This window comes from Euphorbia lathyris, chromosome 8 (assembly GCF_963576675.1).
Source record: "Euphorbia lathyris chromosome 8, ddEupLath1.1, whole genome shotgun sequence".
In the NCBI taxonomy this organism is placed as follows: Eukaryota; Viridiplantae; Streptophyta; class Magnoliopsida; order Malpighiales; family Euphorbiaceae; genus Euphorbia; species Euphorbia lathyris.
The window spans coordinates 10,354,646-10,373,282 of record NC_088917.1 but is presented as its reverse complement, the minus strand read 5'-3'; the positions used below and the strand labels follow the sequence as shown (position 1 = coordinate 10,373,282).

At 33.1% G+C, this 18,637-nt stretch overlaps 1 protein-coding gene across 3 annotated transcripts; it reads left to right on the top strand.

Annotated features, from left to right (window-relative positions):
* The first annotated feature begins 10,696 nt into the window (after positions 1–10,696).
* Positions 10,697–17,999, top strand: LOC136203168 (pentatricopeptide repeat-containing protein At4g31850, chloroplastic). Of its 3 annotated transcripts, XM_065994252.1 has the most exons (3): positions 10,697–13,310; positions 13,410–14,577; positions 15,935–17,999. In XM_065994252.1, the coding sequence occupies exons 1-3, from the start codon at positions 11,262–11,264 to the stop codon at positions 15,982–15,984; spliced, it is 3,267 nt and encodes a 1,088-aa protein (XP_065850324.1). In that variant the 5' UTR covers positions 10,697–11,261; the 3' UTR covers positions 15,985–17,999. The 3 variants fall into 3 exon arrangements, with proteins under 3 accessions (XP_065850324.1, XP_065850321.1, XP_065850323.1); XM_065994249.1 differs by having other exon boundaries at positions 10,697–14,577; XM_065994251.1 differs by having other exon boundaries at positions 10,700–14,679.
* Positions 18,000–18,637: the final 638 nt, after the last annotated feature.

Below are 18,637 nucleotides of genomic sequence, written 5' to 3'. Positions count from 1 at the left end.
AAGTGGTATAACTCAAACTTTAAGTTTTAAACCAGATATTTATCAGAAAATACAAGATGAAACTGAAGAGCTATCTGTAAATAAGATATTTAAAACAAAATGGTTTGAGAGAAATAAAAATATACGATATATTGTTCAGAAGCATGAGAATATTATAGATACAACTACTATAAATGGTAGAGCAAGGATAAATTTAATAACAGATGACGTAATAGAAAGAGAATTATCCAAATTATCACATAAAGAATCAAAGAAATATAGGAATATTTACTTTGGAGGAATAGAATTCACTATAAAAGCATATTTTCAGAAAAATATCGATACTCCTATTCAAATATATGTATTAGATGATAGAATATTAGATAATATCCAAGATGCCTTAATAGCAGTAGTAAGAGGAAACTTAATTTATCAGAAACTTAAATTCACAATTCAACCAGATTTTAGTGTCTCATTAGAAGATAAACATAAAGATCTAGCTTTAACACTCTATTATAAATTAGAAGGAATAAGAATGCCCCCAGGAAGTAAAGTAATTAGTATAGAAACAAAAATGATATATGCCCTTACAGGTAATCATCATATCAGAAAACAAAATGATAGGGATATATTAGTACCAAAATTATATCAGGAAATATTAGAACCACTAGAACATAAGGAAAATTCCATAATAACAATACCAGACGAAATATGTATAGATTTTAATTCTAGAAAACTACAACCAATCCAGAAATTATTACCTAGGATAGGAGGAAGGTTAAGTTTTAAGAAAGAAATAATAAGACAACCGAGAACCTTAGATTTATTACATACATATTATGAAGATAAGTTACGAATAAAAGTAATATTATTTAATGAGCTACGAGCAACTGACTGTATAGCTGAAATTAATACAGGAACCAAAAGTTTAGTACATATTAGCCAAATAAATGAGAATAAATGTGAACTAATCGAACCACAAACTTATAACTGTCCAAATAGTACTAGAGAAATAATCATAACTAAAAGCATAAGAATTAGATTTAAAATTCAAGATCTAGAATATGAGATAATTGTAGGAGTAACAGAATATGATAGTACATATGCACTATTATTAGGATACGACTTTTTAAATAAAATAAAATATAAGATAAATAATGAAGGAATTACGATAGAGGACCAAAACTGTAATAATCCTAAATTTTATCGTATATTAATTTTAAAATATATATTATATTATATATGTATACCTATATATGGAATTTAAACCTTATGTTTTTTTTTTAAATCTAAGGTTAATCTATTTTATCTTATTTGGTTAAAGCACTTTTTTTATTTCCTTATTCATTTATTTAATTATTTTATATTTTTAATAAAACCTAAACTTAAACCCAGTAATTTCTTTACGCCATACTGTCTTTCAAAAAGAAAAGGTCTTGTGCGTAGCCGTCATCGTCTTCCTCGGTGTGGTATTGCAGAATCTTGAAATTCATATACCTATCTATTTTAAGTAAGTGTTTCTTGAACCTTTTGTTGTTTTAGTTGTATATCACATTGATTAAAATCTACTTTATGAAATCAAATAATTATCAAAACTCACCTTGTGAAATTCTAGGCACTTTTCAATGATTATTAGTTTGTCTTCTTCCTTTTCTTTGGCAAGTGGGAATCCCTGCAAAAACCACTTTTCTTTTAGGTTGATAATTAAGGAATTTTATAATATTGTTTCATAAATTAGGCATTTAATTGTTTTCCCTATTTCGAAAATCGTGCCAAAAAAAAACCTTATCTTAAACACCATTTACAATTTGTCAATTTGTGATTAGGAAGTTGATTTCTTGTCCTTCTTTTATTATATTGATACCTTTTCAAGACTTGATAGAGGTAATATTGTTCTTTTAAAGTATTATTGTTGTGTTGAAAGAAACCATCATATCTTTTTGTTAATTCAACATAAACTTCTTTTGAAATAATATGATATAATTATAATTATTGTTTTGTCTCCTAAAAGAAGTCAGGACCCTGTCAATTTAAATTCAATCTTAGATTTTTTTTAGATGTAGAGTGATTCACTACTATTCCCTTTTATTTAAATTATAGGAGATAACAGTACCCATTAGTCAGTTGAGTGGTGAACTACCGGAATTCTTAGATTCATCATTCGACTGGATATCAGGTGAGTGGTAATTATAGTACATGATCCTATTTGATTGAAATATCGGACTTGAAACTGTTTTATCAAAAAATTAGCGTTTGACTGTATATTTTCGTTCCTAAAAACGTATAGCTTAAACCTTGTGTTTACTAAATATCCTTAGTATTAGAGCGTATATTCTGGGAACAGGCCTTTATGTTGATTTGTTTTATTATCAGGTACAATGAAATTATTAAAAACTTGATTTGATATGATTTGTAGTTTCTGATACGCGATTTATCGCGGTTATTACATTTGTTTTAGAAATATGATAATTCGTTCAATCAGTTATGATTTTCTGATTTATATATGTATACTATATGTTTTCAAACTGGTACAAGTGCTCAGTATATCTGTATCTGTTATCTGGCCCCCCACCGATCTTCATAACATTAGGTCATTGCATTTGTCTTTGAGTCAGGTTGTCAGTTTGTCGTCAGCTGTGTCAGCATTAGAATCATGCATAAGATCGGTGAAGGCAATTATCTGTTATCTGTATCTGTTATTGGTAGCGCGCTTACCATTTATCTGGCCCTAGTGGTGTGCAGTATCACCACTCTGTTACACTGTACCATGTGTTTTAAAGCTTTTGCCTTATTTTCTGATTATTCTATTATTTGATATTTTGAAAGGCTTCAAGGATTAGGTTTGACAATTGATTTCCAGTATTCTGAATTGATTATCTTATATAGACCCTTTAGTTTAACTGATTTTGAAATACTCTATTTTGAACTATAATTGCCATGATTTAAGAGTATCAGCCTGCCTGCCTGTTCCCTTTCTGTTGTGTGCTATAGCTACTGCTCACTGAGGTTTTCGCTCGTATAGACGAAAATCTCATACCACGTTGAATCTTTCTTTTTCAGATTAAGGTCCATGTTCGTGAGGTAACCCTTGGATTGATGTTGAAGGAGACTGCCTAATAAATTTGCTTTATATTATCTTTGGAGACTTTTGATTATTGAGATTTGACCTGAATAGTTAGGTTCCTTTAACTTTTATGATGTAATTTCAACGAATTTGATATTATGTTAGTTAATTTTGGAATTTTCCATTAGTTCAGAATTAAGGCTAACATAGATTAAAGTTAATTTAATTTATGCGCCGGTCATGGCCTAGGTTGGGTCGTGACAAAAACAAAATACGGTATATAAATAAAATATGAACATACGACAACAACTTGATAAAAAAGAGAGAAAATTACAAACAATAAAAACTATTATGGCGGAAGACAAACGAACATTGAAGTAAACATTTTTAAATGAAAATTAACATCCATAATATATTAAATCTTTAAGTTTAACTAATTAGAACAAGAATTATAGAGAACCTCCAGTATACCTTTCAAAGCAATCCTCAGTGGAGACTTCTGAACTCTGCCTGACACCCGTTCTTCATCATCATGGGCTATGGCTATGTTCCAGCATCTCTACACACCTCTTGGAGTCGTCTGGAAGATAACTATTGTTGCTCTATAACTCGTAATCTTTTCAAACTAATATGCTATACGGAAGTTAAACGTAAGTATTTAACAACTATGAATGTTAAAAGGGGGAGTTTAGAAAGCCATGGAAGGAGAGAAAGAAAGAGTTTATTACTCAAAGCAAGTTATATCTCATACATCATATGTCTTCTCCTTATATAGGTAGAAGATCAAAGGTGAAATTACAAAAAGGAGATTACATCATTACAAAAGTTAAAAGTACAAACTTTTAGGTTACACGTGTCGAATGCTTCTTATTTTGCTCTTCCACCTCAAGCTTTACATCTTGCCACTAATCTCTAATGTTTCCACCTCATGCTTCTTCTTTGGACACATGTCTCTTCATATCTTCATGTCTTGCCACGTGTTGATCTTATTGCCACCTTTTCTTTAGGTATTGACACCTCGTTCTTATATTTCTTATTTTTCTTATACATTTTTATCTCATTTTCTAAACAAATGGATCCTCCTCTTTTCCTGGATGGGCTTCTTCTTTGGGCCTTATGGAGTCAATATTCATGGGCTCAGGTCTTATGGGCTCAATTCTAATTAAACATGATTTCCTTGGGCCATATATGGATTCATAATGGGCCAATGTATTTGAACTATGTTTATATTTCTTATCCATCAATTTCGTATGCATTTCTATCAAAATTTGTGTTTCATCACCCATTTCCATTAAATAGTTGATAGTTATCATTTCTTCAACTTCTCCATGATTCGATCTGGCTATTATAGCCACCTTTTTATTTCTAATATAGTCTTCGAGTCTACATTTGATCGTATGGATTCCATGTGCTCGTTTTTCTCCTAACCAAGATTTAAAATTTTCTAATTTGCATGGAATGTCCCATTGATGGTCGGAATTATCTACATCAATCTTAGTGTTTCTACCAGTCTTAAAGATCTGAGCAATTATTATTGGTTTCCCTTCTAAGTCCATAGCAGCATCAAAAATTTGAACACAAAATATTCCTCTTCTAAATCTTAATCCAAGTTCGTCAATGGATCTGGGTATGATAGATGGGAGTTTTGAAACACTATTAAGGCTCTCATCAGTCATGACTTTGTCCAGAAATCCATATCGAAATAGTTTCTGAACAACATCTGGACTGCAGTCTTCTGAGCATATATACCTAGGGTATTTGGTCATCTTAATGGTTCTATATACGGTTTGACTCTTCTTATATGTAAAAAATTTCATGATATTCTTATATGCTTCTGTCATTTCTGGAGGGAATTGTATAACCTGGGAGGTTGTGATTTCTGATGAGTTCTGATTAATCAGCTTAGAATGGTTCAAGGTGGTGGCTCCTGAGAGTCCACTCGATGAAGTTGGCATCTCAATTGGCTTCTTATGAAGATCTCCTAACAACTCATAAGATGATCTAGGAGTCATGGTTCTTATATTCTGATTGTTCTGAGACTAGAGTTTCTTGAGTTCTTCCTCAAGGTTGTCCAGAAAGTTCTCATGATTTCTGATCATTGCCAGCATCTGGCGGTTCTGATTTCTGATTTCTGATATTCATTGGATCATTATCTCCATTCCTGCTCAAAAAATCAGCTAAGATATTTCGTTTTCCAGAGATAGGTTTAACAACAAAATTATAGCAATTGAAAAAACTTTGCCAATGCCTTCTTTTGTTCAGTTCTGGTAGGGGATCTATTTTATTTCTGATAAATGCTCCTACTTGTGTATTATCTGTTCTTATGATAAATTCTATGGGTAACAAATGATACCTAAACCCTTTAATTCCATTTTTAACAGCTAGTAATTCTTTTTCATTGATATGATAATTTTTCTCTGAGGGTTTCCAAGTTCCTGATCTATAGCCACATATTAAAGGAGTTTCTTTGTCTATATCTTCTTTTCTATATGCGATGAGTACTGCTCCCCACCCAATATCACTAGCATCTGTATATAATTCTAATTGATCATTATCTTTAGGTAGTCTTAATTTTGGGAGAACTTTTACTGCTTCTTTTATTTTTCTTATAGTATCAGTATGAGTTGTCGTCCATTCAAATACTTTATGTTTCTTAATTAGCTCTTGCAAGGGTTGTCGTAATTTTGGTAAGTCTTTTATATAATCTGATGCATAATTTATTATTCCTAGAAATTGTTGGACTTCTTTCTTAGTATCTAATTTTTCTTTAAAATTTTCGATTCTAGTTACGATATGATCTTGTAGTTGTAATCCTTCACTATCTATTATATATCCTAAATATTCTATTTTATTTTTAAAGATTTCTGATTTCTTTTCGGATAAAAGGATTCCATGTTGTCTTACTGTTTTTATAAATGCATCTAGGTGCTGTAAATGGTCTGCTATATTATTACTATAGATTAATATATCATCGACATAAACTACACAAAATTCATTTAATTTTCTAAATATCGTATCCATTCTTCGTTGAATATCTGGGGTGCATTTTTCAAACCAAAAGGTAACACAATCCATTTATAATGTCCTTGTGGTGCACTAAATGCTGTTAAAGGTCTTGATTCCTTAGTAAGCTTAATTTGCCAAAAGCCACTTTTACAATCAAATTTACTAAACCACTTTTTTCCTGATAATCTATTAATTAAATTTCTCTTATAAGGTAAAAAGTATCCATCAAAAATCGTTTTCTTATTTAGTTCTCGATAATCTATTACCATTCTTGCTTTGCCTCTCTTTTGTTCGCTATGTTTTCTTACTAAGAATGTCGGGCTACTATGAGGGCTTTTACTTTCTTGAATTAATTTTAAGTCTAATAATTCTTTTATTTGTATTTCAAATTCCTTTTGATCATCAAGACTATATCTTATTGGTCTGGTGCGAACAACATCATTAGGGTTTATGAGTTCTATCTTAGCATATATCTTTTCTTTTTCCCACAACGTTATAGGGTTTTCTCCAAAGTTGATCTTTAAATGGTCTAAATATTTCTGTTTTTAAAAGTTCTAAATTATTATCTCTGTTTGTTTTGATATTATGTATTGTGAGTGGATATAAAGGTAGGACTCGCTTAAGGATAATCCATTTATTACAAGGAGTTAAAAGACTTATGGTTTCAGGTTTGATTAGCTGGACTTTAAAGAAATCAAGGAAATTATTTCCTAATAATATATGTTGTTTCATATTATTTTCTTGATAAATTATGGGTAATCGAAAGATTGTCTTGTTAAGTATTAATCTCATATTTTCGGCTATAATATCTAATTCTTTCATTTGTTCATTAAATCCTGTAACTCTGACCTTATGTCCTTTAGATCTTTTCCATTTATGGGGAACTAGTACATCTTGCTTCGCTAAACATATATCAGCTCCACTATCTATAAATATGCGGCGTTTTATAATCTTATTAGGTTTATATTCTACCGGTGCTTCTACATATATGGCTACCATTAGTTATCAGTTTCACTATCTTCATATTCTATTGGTTCTAATTCTTCTGAGTTCTCACCTTCTGTTTCAGTAATATAAAATTCATCTTCTTTATTCCATTTATCATCGCTGGCTCTTATTTGTTCTAGACTCATTATAAATTCTGTTGTTCCTATATATTTGACACCTTTTTGTTTTAATTTAGGGCATTTATTAGCATAATGTCCTTTCTCATTACAATTCCAACATTTACATTCTGTAAGTTTAGTATTTTTATCCCTTAGTGGTCTTTCTCGTCTTTTCCTAAACTTGCGTTTATATCTAAATATGTTCCTATTTTCTGGATTATTTTTATATCGTCTAAATCGTTTTCATCGAAATCGTCCATTATCATGCTTGTTAGTATAAGACTTCTTATATGTAGGATTATGTCTATAAGTGCGATTAGGAGTATATCGTCTATATTTTCTCATAACTTTATCATCACAACCAAAAACTAACCGTTTTTTCGTGAATCCACATATTTCTCGTAATCCGAGTTTCTTATCCTTTTTAACCTTTTGTTGAACTCTATATTCTTCACATTTTCGCATAAGATAAGCTCGTAGTACTCTAATTCTTTCTCCTAATGTTTTTTCTTTTGGTTCTAATTGAGTATATTCTTTTGAAACTTCTACGTTGTATGGGTTTGGTAAGTGGTCATAATATAGTTGTTGGTATATCAATCCTTCTTGTGGTAAAAACCTAGCTTCATAAAAGAACTTAGTAAAACTGATAGTATATTCTGGTAATTTACTAATTTTACAACATTTCATGTTATTCAAATTCATTATTATTTCAGCTTTTCTTTCAGCAAATACTGTTTCTCTAGCCACTAACCATCTTTCTCCTAAAAATTCTCTTTTTAATACCATATCAAACAATAATAACATTGATTTCCAATCATGAGCACAAGCTTCTATTTGTGGTCTTAACTGATGAGTTATAGATTCCATCCAAAATCCTACTTTTCCTATCATTGTTTTAGAGATTAGGTCATACATATAATCTAAATTTTCAGTGTGAGATGAATTCATTGAGGCTATGTACATTCCTAAATTCCAATCATTTATTCGTCTACTTATTTCTTGTTCATCATAGACATTATCTAAGTCTAAAAAATATCCATTTGGATTTAATCCTTGAGACATAGATCCTATAAATTTTTTAAAGTCTCCTTGTTGGCCTATAGGTATATGTCGTGGAATTGTAGGTACTTTTTTAGTTACTACGTCTAAATTGGGGTCTATCATTTCTTCTTCTGGATAATTATCGGCATCTTCGTTTACTATATTTTCTGATCCTATATCCGATTTTTCATACCTAGTGTATTTGTTGTTGTATTCGTTGTTTTCTATATCACTTTCTGGTTCTTCTTCTATTATTGCATTAATGTTCTTCATTTGTTCTAATGCTTTCATTATTTGATGATTTTCTTCTATTAATTTTGTTTCATCTTTATTTTCTTCTTCTATATACCCAATGATTTTTAGTTTATTTTCACTTTGAGTATCTGAACTATCTGAACTATCACTACTACTGTTACTGATGTGAATAGTTTTCCCTTTTACTTCTTTAACCATTGTTCTTAAGACTCTTACTTCTTCCTTTAATTCTTTTAATTCATCTGTAATGTGGATTATCTCTGTTTTTGTTTGTTTTAATTCTAGCTTTGTTTGTTTTAATTCTTTTTTAGTATTTTTAAATTTGTGTTTATATTTTTTATATTTTTCGACCCATTTTGTACTCGAATTTATGACTAATTTTATGTTTTCTTTTTGCAGGTCTTTGATTTCTTTATGTTGTTTTTAGATTTTTAGTTGAAGGTATTCGGCTTCGGTGCTTACGTCTACATTGGATGTTTTAGCATCATTGTCTTTGAGTTTTCTGTTTTTTAGCGGTTCATATTTGTATTTTTCCTTTTCAATAATTTCTTGGGCGTGATTTTTAAGAAATGTTATTACACTATGTTCTTGTTCTGCCATTATATTAGAATTGTCCTTTTTTGTGTAAATCGGTTAACAGATCTAAGGTTTTATTTACGGTTGTAGGGATTTTAGGTTTTATTTCACTTATATCCTTAAGCATAAAATTGCTTTGAGTTAGCAACTACAAGTTTATATATGTTATAGTTCCAAACTTGGGCGTGTTTGGTTGTTGCTTTTTTACCTCATGTTTACCTTTTCACTTTGAAAATGAGAGTTTTAAATGTTTGGTTAGATCTCTTGTTTGCCTTTTGTAGCTGAAAAGCAGCTTTTTATAAAAGCAGTGAATCTATGTTTTTTTTTTTGAAAGCAACATTTTCAAACAGCAAACAATCAAACCGTGACAGGAAACAACAAATAACAACAGTAAACAACAGATAAAACAAATGAGCCATTCAATTGCCTTTTTGAGTTTCAAATAATACCTATAATTATTCAATTTGATTCAATAATCCTATATTTCTCACTAGAATTTGTTGGTTACAGAAAATTAGAGATACGTCCATCCATATGTCAAAGTGTTTGTTACGTGTCAAAAAGAAAATATCAAATAGACAAATAATTAGGAATTATGAATTTTTTAAAATTCATGGGACAATTGAAATTTTGAGGTTATTGAATGTAATTAGACAAACATAAAAAGTTATTGAATGCAATTAGATAATAATAGAGAGTTATCAAATATAATTGGACAAGAATAGAAGTTATTTGTAACTTTTAAAAATTTGAGGGTGCATTTAAAGTTTTGGACCAAATAGACATGTATTAATTTTTTTTTTCTTTTTAATTCTTTTTATAAATAAAATATTAAATTTTTTTATTGGGATAATGTGTAAAATACCCTAATGTTCACAAGGAGGAGCAAATTGCCCATTGACATTTAAAATAGTGCAATTTTAATCCTAATTCCTCACACTATATTTTTCGGTCATAAATTTTGGCATCTACACTTTACATGTACATCATTCTATCACTAATTAATAACAAATCATAAACATATGTTTAGCCGTGAAAAAAATGTTTATTTTGTATGAATTGGATAAAATATTCCAATATTTCACTGGATTTAAAAATATTAATCTCAAATTCTATTACTAAATCACAAAAAAAATTATAATTTTTTTTTTTTAAAACCAGCTTGATATAGAATAAGAAACAAAATATATGTGTTTTATAATAATGTATGAAATTGATACAAATTGTCAATATTAGAGATAAAATTGCTCTTAACGGTTAATGGTAGAGATAAAATTGCACCATTTTAAACGTTAATGATAAAATTGCTTTCTTATTTTTTTTTGGGTTAAGGTGCAAAAATACCCCTAATATTTTGGGTCTGAAGCAATTTTACCCCAACGTCTAAAATGGTGCAAATTTGCCCCTAGTGTTTGTAGTCAAGAACAATTTTATCCCTAACGTTGATAATTTGGGTTAATTTCAGACACTATTATAAAATACAGACATTTTTGTTCTTTATTTTGCATCAATTGCATGTCAATTCGTTCTAAAAAATGAGTTCATGTTTTTTTTGTAATTTAATAGAATTAGAGATTAATATTTATAAATTCAGTGTATTTTTTTTTATTTTTTTTGTCTAATTTGTATAAAAGACAATATATTTTTTTTTTTTTTCACATCCCAACATATGTTTGTGATTTGTTACTGATAAAATGACGTATGTATGAAGTGTAGATGACCAGATTCATGATCGAGAAAACAGTTTGATGAATTATTTCTCAAATTGACCCAATTTATCAACGTTAGGTGTAAAATTGCTCTTGGCTTCCAACGTTATGGGTAAAATTATTCCTAACCCAAAACGTTGGGGTATTTTTGCACCTTAACCCTCTTGTTTTTCACATTATCCCTTTTTTATTTTATTTATTAAAGGGACAGTCAAATATAAATATCTGAAATGCAGCTTCCAACGGCTACCACATCTTGCAGCCATTTCTTTTTGTCACATTTCAACCAATAGCTTTACAGATTCTCCGGCAATCCAAAGCCATAGCCACAGTGAATACCTTCTTGCTCCAGAATTCCCGCCGTTGTGCTCTTTTTGGGTAAGTCTAGTTAAACATTATCTTCAATTCAAGTTCGTTTCCTCTCTCAGTCAATTCGACAAACAACTATCAGGCATAATTCAACTCATCTCTGATTTCTCCAGATTTTGTCATTATGCTTGTTTCTTAGTTTCTTATAAACCTTTCATGGCTGTTCTAATCATTTGCTCTTCAAGCATTTGTTGCGGTAGTCTCAATTACACTTACGCTTTCACTCAAGATGGTAGATTACCTGTTTTCGTTAATAACCAGTCATTAGGAGGCGGTAGGGTAAGAAACTTGAAATTGTTACCATGTCGTTCTGTGTCATTTTGGAAGAGAAAACCTAGGAGAAAACGAGTGAATTTGTGTGTGGTTGCAGTGGGAAGCAATCATGAATCTCCGGTGGTGAAGAGTAAGACAAAGAATGCCTTATCTTCTGATGAAATTATGGCGGAACTTAAGTCGATTTCGGACCCAATTGAAGCTTTTTCGTACTTCAATTCAGTTGCGGATTCCCCCTTTGTTGTTCACACAACTAAAACATGTAATCACATGCTTGAAATATTGAGGAGCCATGGGAAAATTGGGGATATGGCGGTTGTGTTTGATTTGATGCAAAAGCAAATCATAAGGAGAGATTTGGAGACTTATTTGATTATATTTAAGGGTCTTTCGGTTCGGGGCGGGCTTAGGCAAGCACCATTTGCACTTGATAGGATGAGGAGGGCTGGTTTTGTTTTGAATGCATATTCATATAATGGTTTTATCTATATGCTACTTCAATCCGGATTATATAGGGAGGCGTTACAGGTATATCGAAGAATGATTTCGGAGGGTCTTAAGCCGAGTCTTAAGACTTATTCTGCTCTTATGGTAGCAACAGGGAAGAGAAGGAATACTGCAATTGTTATGGATCTGTTGGCAGAGATGGAGAGTTTGGGATTGAGGCCGAATGTGTACACATACACCATTTGCATCAGAGTACTTGGAAGAGCGGGGAAAATCGATGAGGCGTGCAGAATAATGAAAAGGATGGAAGATGATGGGTGCGGGCCTGATGTTATTACTTATACAGTTCTTATTGATGCGCTTTGTAACGCAGGAAAACTACATGATGCCATGGAATTATTTGCTAAAATGAAAGCTACTAAGCATAAACCGGACAGGGTAACCTATATTACCATGTTAGACAAGTTAAGTGATTCTGGTGATTTGGATTTGGTGAAAGAATTTTGGAGTGAAATGGAAGCTGATGGTTATGCCCCCGATGTTGTCGCTTTTAGTATACTTGTCAATGCTTTATGCAAAGTTGGGGATGTTGATGAAGCATTTGATGTACTGGATGTCATGAGAACGCAAGGTGTGTCGCCTAACCTTCACACGTATAACACTTTGATTGGCGGACTTCTGAGGGCAGATAGATTGAATGATGCTGTAGAACTTTTCGATAATATGGAATCTTTCGGTGTTGAACCCACTGCATTTACATACATTCTTTTCATTGACTACTATGGAAAGTCTGGTTGCTCCGAAAAAGCTCTCGAGACCTTTGAGAAGATGAAACGTAAAGGAATTGTTCCGAATGTTGTTGCTTGCAATGCATCTCTATATGGTCTTGCTAGAATGGGTAGACTTAGAGAAGCAAAGGCGATTTTCGATGGACTCAAAAGCAGTGGGCTGGTTCCGGATTCAGTGACATATAACATGATGATGAAGTGCTATAGCAAGGCAGGACAAGTGGATGAAGCCATTAAGTTGCTATCTGAGATGTCGAATAACCAGTGTGAGCCTGATGTAATCGTTATCAATTTGTTGATTGATGCGCTTTACAAAGCTGATCGTGTAGGTGAGGCGTGGCAGATGTTCTGCAGATTGAAGGACATGAAGCTTGCTCCTACTGTTGTCACCTACAACACGTTAATATCCGGATTAGGGAAAGAAGGTCAGGTCCAAAGAGCCATCAAGTTATTTGACAGTATGATTAAGACCGGCTGTCCGCCAAACACGATAACTTTCAATTCACTCCTCGATTGCCTGTGCAAGAACGATGAGGTTGATTTGGCTGTTAAAATGCTTTATAAGATGACAACAATGGATTGTACACCTGATGTTCTGACTTTCAACACTATCATTCATGGATTTACTAAAGGAAAACGGATTAATGATGCAATCTGGCTCTTCTATCAGATGAAGAAACGCTTGGTCCCTGATTATGTAAGTCTGTGCACTCTCCTCCCTGGTATTGTGAGTAATGGGATGATAGAGGAAGCTTTGACTATTGTTTCCGATTTTGATCACCGGGTTGGATTTCAGGTTGACGGGCTGTTTTGGGAAGATCTCATGAGCGGGGTTTTGACTCAAGCTGGAACCGAAAAGGCCATTTTATTCGGTGAAAGGTTAGTACAAAGTCGGTTTTGCCAGGATGACTCTGTATTACTCCCTATAATTAAGGTTTTATGCAAGCAGAAAAAGGCTCTCACTGCTCAGAATGTATTTCAGAAGTTCACCAAAGAACTCGGAGTCAAACCAACAGTTGATGCCTACAGCTTATTGATCAGCGGGTTCATGGAAGTCCGGAATTCAGACCAGGCTTTGAATCTTTTCAGTGAGATGAAGAATGCTGGTTGTCATCCAGATGAATTCACCTGTAACTTGATACTCGATGCCTACGGGAAGTCCAGGAAGATCAACGAACTTCTTAAACTGTACGAAGATATGTGTTCTAATGGATGCAAGCCGGGGATCATAACTCACAACATAGTCATTGCCAATCTTGTGAAATCCAATAGCTTAGACAAGGCTTTGGATTTGTATTGTGATATTGTAAGTGGTGGTTTCTCTCCCACTCCTTGCACATACGGCCCTCTGGTAGACGGGCTTATGAAGTCGGATAGACTAGACGAAGCAACGAAGCTATTCGAGGAAATGGTGGACTATGGATGTAAACCCAACAATGCAATTTACAACATTCTTATAAACGGATTTGGGAAATCCGGTGATGTAGAGACAGCTTGTAACTTATTTAAGAGAATGATTCGAGAAGGAATTCGACCAGACTTGAAGTCTTACACTATCCTCGTCGGTTGTCTATGTATTGCGGGAAGAGTAGACGATGCACTCGAGTACTTCGAGGAACTAAAGCAGACAGGGTTATATCTTGATTCTGTTGCTTACAACCTCATCATTGATGGACTTGGAAGGTCACACAGGATCGAAGAAGCGCTCTTCCTTTTCGATGAAATGCAGAACTGCGGTATCAGGCCTGATCTATACACTTACAATTCGTTGATTCTCAATCTTGGAATTGCTGGAATGGTGGAGAAAGCAGGAAATTTCTATGAAGAACTACAACATGTTGGTCTTCAACCTAATGTGTTCACCTATAATGCTCTTATTCGGGGTTACAGCGTATCCGGAAATTCTGATCTTGCTTATGCAGTCTACAAGAGAATGATGGTTGGAGGTTGCAGTCCTAATACTGGTACATTTGCTCAGCTTCCTAATGAATCCTGACAATTTTTGAGATATGCGGCTGATCATTCGTTACAATCCTATGCTGATCCCTCTGCTCGAGTTGCACGAGGTATTCCTCGATTTTATAGGATAAATTACACTCATAGCCCTTCAACTTTGCTTGGTTTTCTCTATGGCTCCCGAACTTCAAAACCGGACAAAAAGTCCGTGAACTTTGTCCTTTACTAACATAAAAGTCCCTTAACCTTTGACCACTCCAATAGCAAGCAACTTTAATTCTTGAACTTGTTGTTTTTGTTGTCATTTGAGATATAAAATGGTTGTTTAGAGAGAGAAATCTCCGGAAATGGTGATTTGAAAAATCGAACAATGTGGTTCCATTGGAAATATGGTTTTAAACAACTTTAATTCTAGAACTCTTCCATTTTGAGGTTGTCTACTTTTAATAAGGACATAATTGAGAGATTTGTATGTCTGTTTTTGAAGTTCAAGGGTGCGTAAAGAAAGTAAAGCCAAAGTTGAGAAGCTACTGATGTCATTTACCTCCAATTTAAGCTTCACGTACAAAATAATACTAATATAGGTTTAACGTTTAAAAAAGTATCAATTTAGGCCTCGATAACGGAACGTGACACGTCATTCATATTACTCCGTTAAGTTCTGCTCCACGTAAAGTTGATAGAACTTAACTGAGTAATATAAATGATGTGTCACGTTCTGTTATCAAGGCCTAAATTGGTACCTTTTTTTTAAAGGTATACTTATCCCTTCTTTTTATTGAAAGATGGCTTAATACATCAGTTGCCCCTTTAACTTGTCCAAAAAGCTTGATTTGCCCATGAACTTACATGGTGTCTCATTAGCTAGCCCGTGTCATGATTAAGTCCCTAAATCTATAAAAACGCCATAAAAATGTATAAAATAGAAAGTTAATTTGTTATAGAGACTTAGAATCGAATTAGGCTCTTATTTTTTAAGTTTTTTTACATATTTGGGCAAATTGAAATTTATACCAATTTAAACAAGTTCAGGAGACTCAGTAGGTCACTTTAAACAAATCCAGGTGGCCAATAGCTTATTTTAAGCAACTTGAGGGGGCTAATGAGACACTTCCTAAGTTTAAAGGGCCAATCAAGCTTTTGGGACAAGTTCGGGGGCTGATGATGTATTAAGCTTGAAAGATTAAGAGCTTATATACAAAAATGAGCACAAATACACTAATCCATGTAATTGCTGCTACAATTCTGCTATTGCAATTAGCTATGTTCATACTATGACTACTCCAATTTCAGCTGGCCACAGTAATTGAATGCTAATGGATGTTCCTATTCAGTTAATAAGTTCAAATTTTATTTTTTTGACAGGAATTCATTGCTCACTGGAAGATTTTGGTGCCAGCCATTGTTCACAGTGATTTTGTTCATACCAAAGACAGAATCTGTCTGATAAACTTGACAACTCTGTCATTGCCATTGTTTCCATTGCAGATCTATTGGCCACTTCTTCCGATGAAGAGGATAAATGTATAAGGTGCGTTCTAAAGCCGTTCTAAAGCCATCGACATACGGTAAATGAGAATTGATAAGTGTAAATATGACACCATTGCTTGCTGTCTATAAGGTTCTCTGATGCAGCAATGGTGATTTTTTTATGTGTACATGACATGTTCTACTTGTATCTGTACAATAGCATTTAAGCAATTCCTCATTGAATATATGATGCATAAAATTTACTGCATAAATTTGCATTCACATGTATTCGAAATACACCTTACTAATATCGTCTAGATTTCTTTTGGACTCTGAAACGAACGCTTAAGCTTCGTTCTTTGTTTTCTCGACTTTTAAAGGCCAAGTAAAGAAACAAAATGTGGTTGGTGTGAGTGGTTGGGACACTCTTACTCCTTGAGAGAGGTCAGAGGTTCGAACCTCGCTATCCTATGGAGGCTAGGACTTAAACGCCTTCTGGACCTTTACGGTGAGAACTTGGATTAGTCTGAATGTGGTACAGACTTAAATGTGCCTCACACAGTTGGGGTCCATCTAGGACACCACATGCTTGCAACAAAAAATGAGAAAATGCAGTATATGAGAAAAACATGGAAAACGAGAAAAATAAAGAATATGGGAAAATACTACAAATGGTAGTATTCTGCATTTTCCCAATTTTTTTCTCATTTTTTATGTTTTTCCTATATTTTGCGTTATTTTCTTATTATCCGTATTTCGCATTTTTCCTGTATTTTGCGTTTTTCCCATATTCATTGTTTTCCATGTTTTTCCTACATTCTTTGTTTTTTTTTTCTGTATTTTATGTTTTTCTTATCTTCTATATTTTTCTCATATTTTGTGTTGTACAGTATTCTCCGTTTTTCCTGTTTTCCTATATTATGTGTATTTTGCATTTTCTGCGTTTTTTCCGTTTTCCCTATTTTCCCCATATTCGTCATTTTCCACGTTTTCCAGTTTTGCTGTATTTTGTGTTTTTTCCATATTCTTCATTTTTCTTGTATTCTCCTTTTTCGCGTTTTTTCGTTATTCTATGCTTTTCCCATATTTTTTTATTTTCCATGTTTTTCCTATATTTTGAGTTTTTCAATATTATGGGTTTTCCCATATCATGTGTTCTGTATTCTCCGTTTTCCGCATTTTCCTGTATTTTGTATTTTTTTAAATTCTGCATTTTTTTTATCGTATTCAGCGTTTTTCGTGTGTTTATGCTTTTTTTTTTGTTTTTCGCATTTCCCATTTTCTGTGTTTCTAATGTATTCTGCATTTTCTTATATAATCTATTTTTCGTGTATTTTGCTTTTTTTTTTATGTATTCTATGTTTTTTCTATATTATGCGTTTTTCTCATTTTCTACGTCTTTCACATTTTCTGCTATTTCTCTTTTTTTTTTCTTGCATTTTCCCATTTATGTGTTTTCCCGTTTTCCCTGTTTTTTTTTCTAAAATATTTTTACCGTATTCTTCGTTTTTGGCGTTTTTCGCCCTTTTCCCGCTTTCATGTTTTCCCTTTTTTTTTGTGTGTTTTTTGCATTTCTCTCGCTTGGTTTGATCGATAGATGAAAGGAGTACTTTTGGAATGTAATAAAACATAAGTTAATGAATACGTTTTCCTAGGTTCACTTAAAAAATATGTATTTCCTCCACTTTTGGAATAGCTATTGCATAAAAACTAGATTTGTTCAAGAGCCTGTTAGCCTGTCCAAGCCCGTCCTTTATGGGTTGGGGTTGGACATGTATAGCTTATGTTTGGCCCAACCCGGTCCAGACTTGTTTAAGTCCGTACATCAAATGGGGTGGGCTTGGGATTTGCCTCAAAATCCCGAGCCCGGCCCAACCCAGCCCGCCTTTATATTATATATTACGGTTTTATTATTATTTTGTTGAAAAAATGTATTAGTTTAAAGTTTTAGTATATTAAAGTTTTTTAATTCAATGCATATTCTTTTGAATTAAAAATATACCGCTAGTTAGTATTTTAATTCATGCTTACTGTTAGTATTTTTAATTCATGTGTACTGTTTTTTTTTTTAATCAAAGAATCAAGATTTCATTGAATAGAAAGATCCGAACACAGAACCGACTCCAAAAACTGAGGACAAAAGAATGAAATGAAAGGATTAGCATTGGAATTAGAATGGCGAGCCAACACGTGCGCCACCTTATTCGCTAATCTTGGAACAAATCTCAAAGAATAACCTTGATTAGAATTGAAAATCTGTCTAATATCTTTAATGATGCACCCGAACTCAGTAATATCTCGTTTGAAAGACTTGACTGCATCCACCACGGCCTTGGCATCAACTTCGAAACACACATTGTCAAAGCCGCACTCCTTGGCCCACATCAGACCATCTCTCAACGCAGCGGCTTCTGCATAAATTGCCGGAACAGCACCAGCAGCGCATCCGCTTCTGCACCCCCGGAAACGACCAGTTTCGTCGCGTATGATGGCACCAACTCCGAATCGCCCATCAGCTTCGAACACAGCGGCATCAATGTTACATTTCAGCCTCCCCGATGGCGGTAACTCCCAATTGAAAACCATCCGGCGTTCCAA

Excerpts from the sequence above, each read along its gene's own strand:
- LOC136203168 (XM_065994249.1), top strand. The coding sequence starts at position 11,262 with ATGGCTGTTCTAATCATTTGCTCTTCAAGCATTTGTTGCGGTAGTCTC. Across the intron at positions 14,578-15,934 it reads AGGTTGCAGTCCTAATACTG|GAATTCATTGCTCACTGGAA; the intron begins GTACATTTGCTC and ends TTTTTTTGACAG.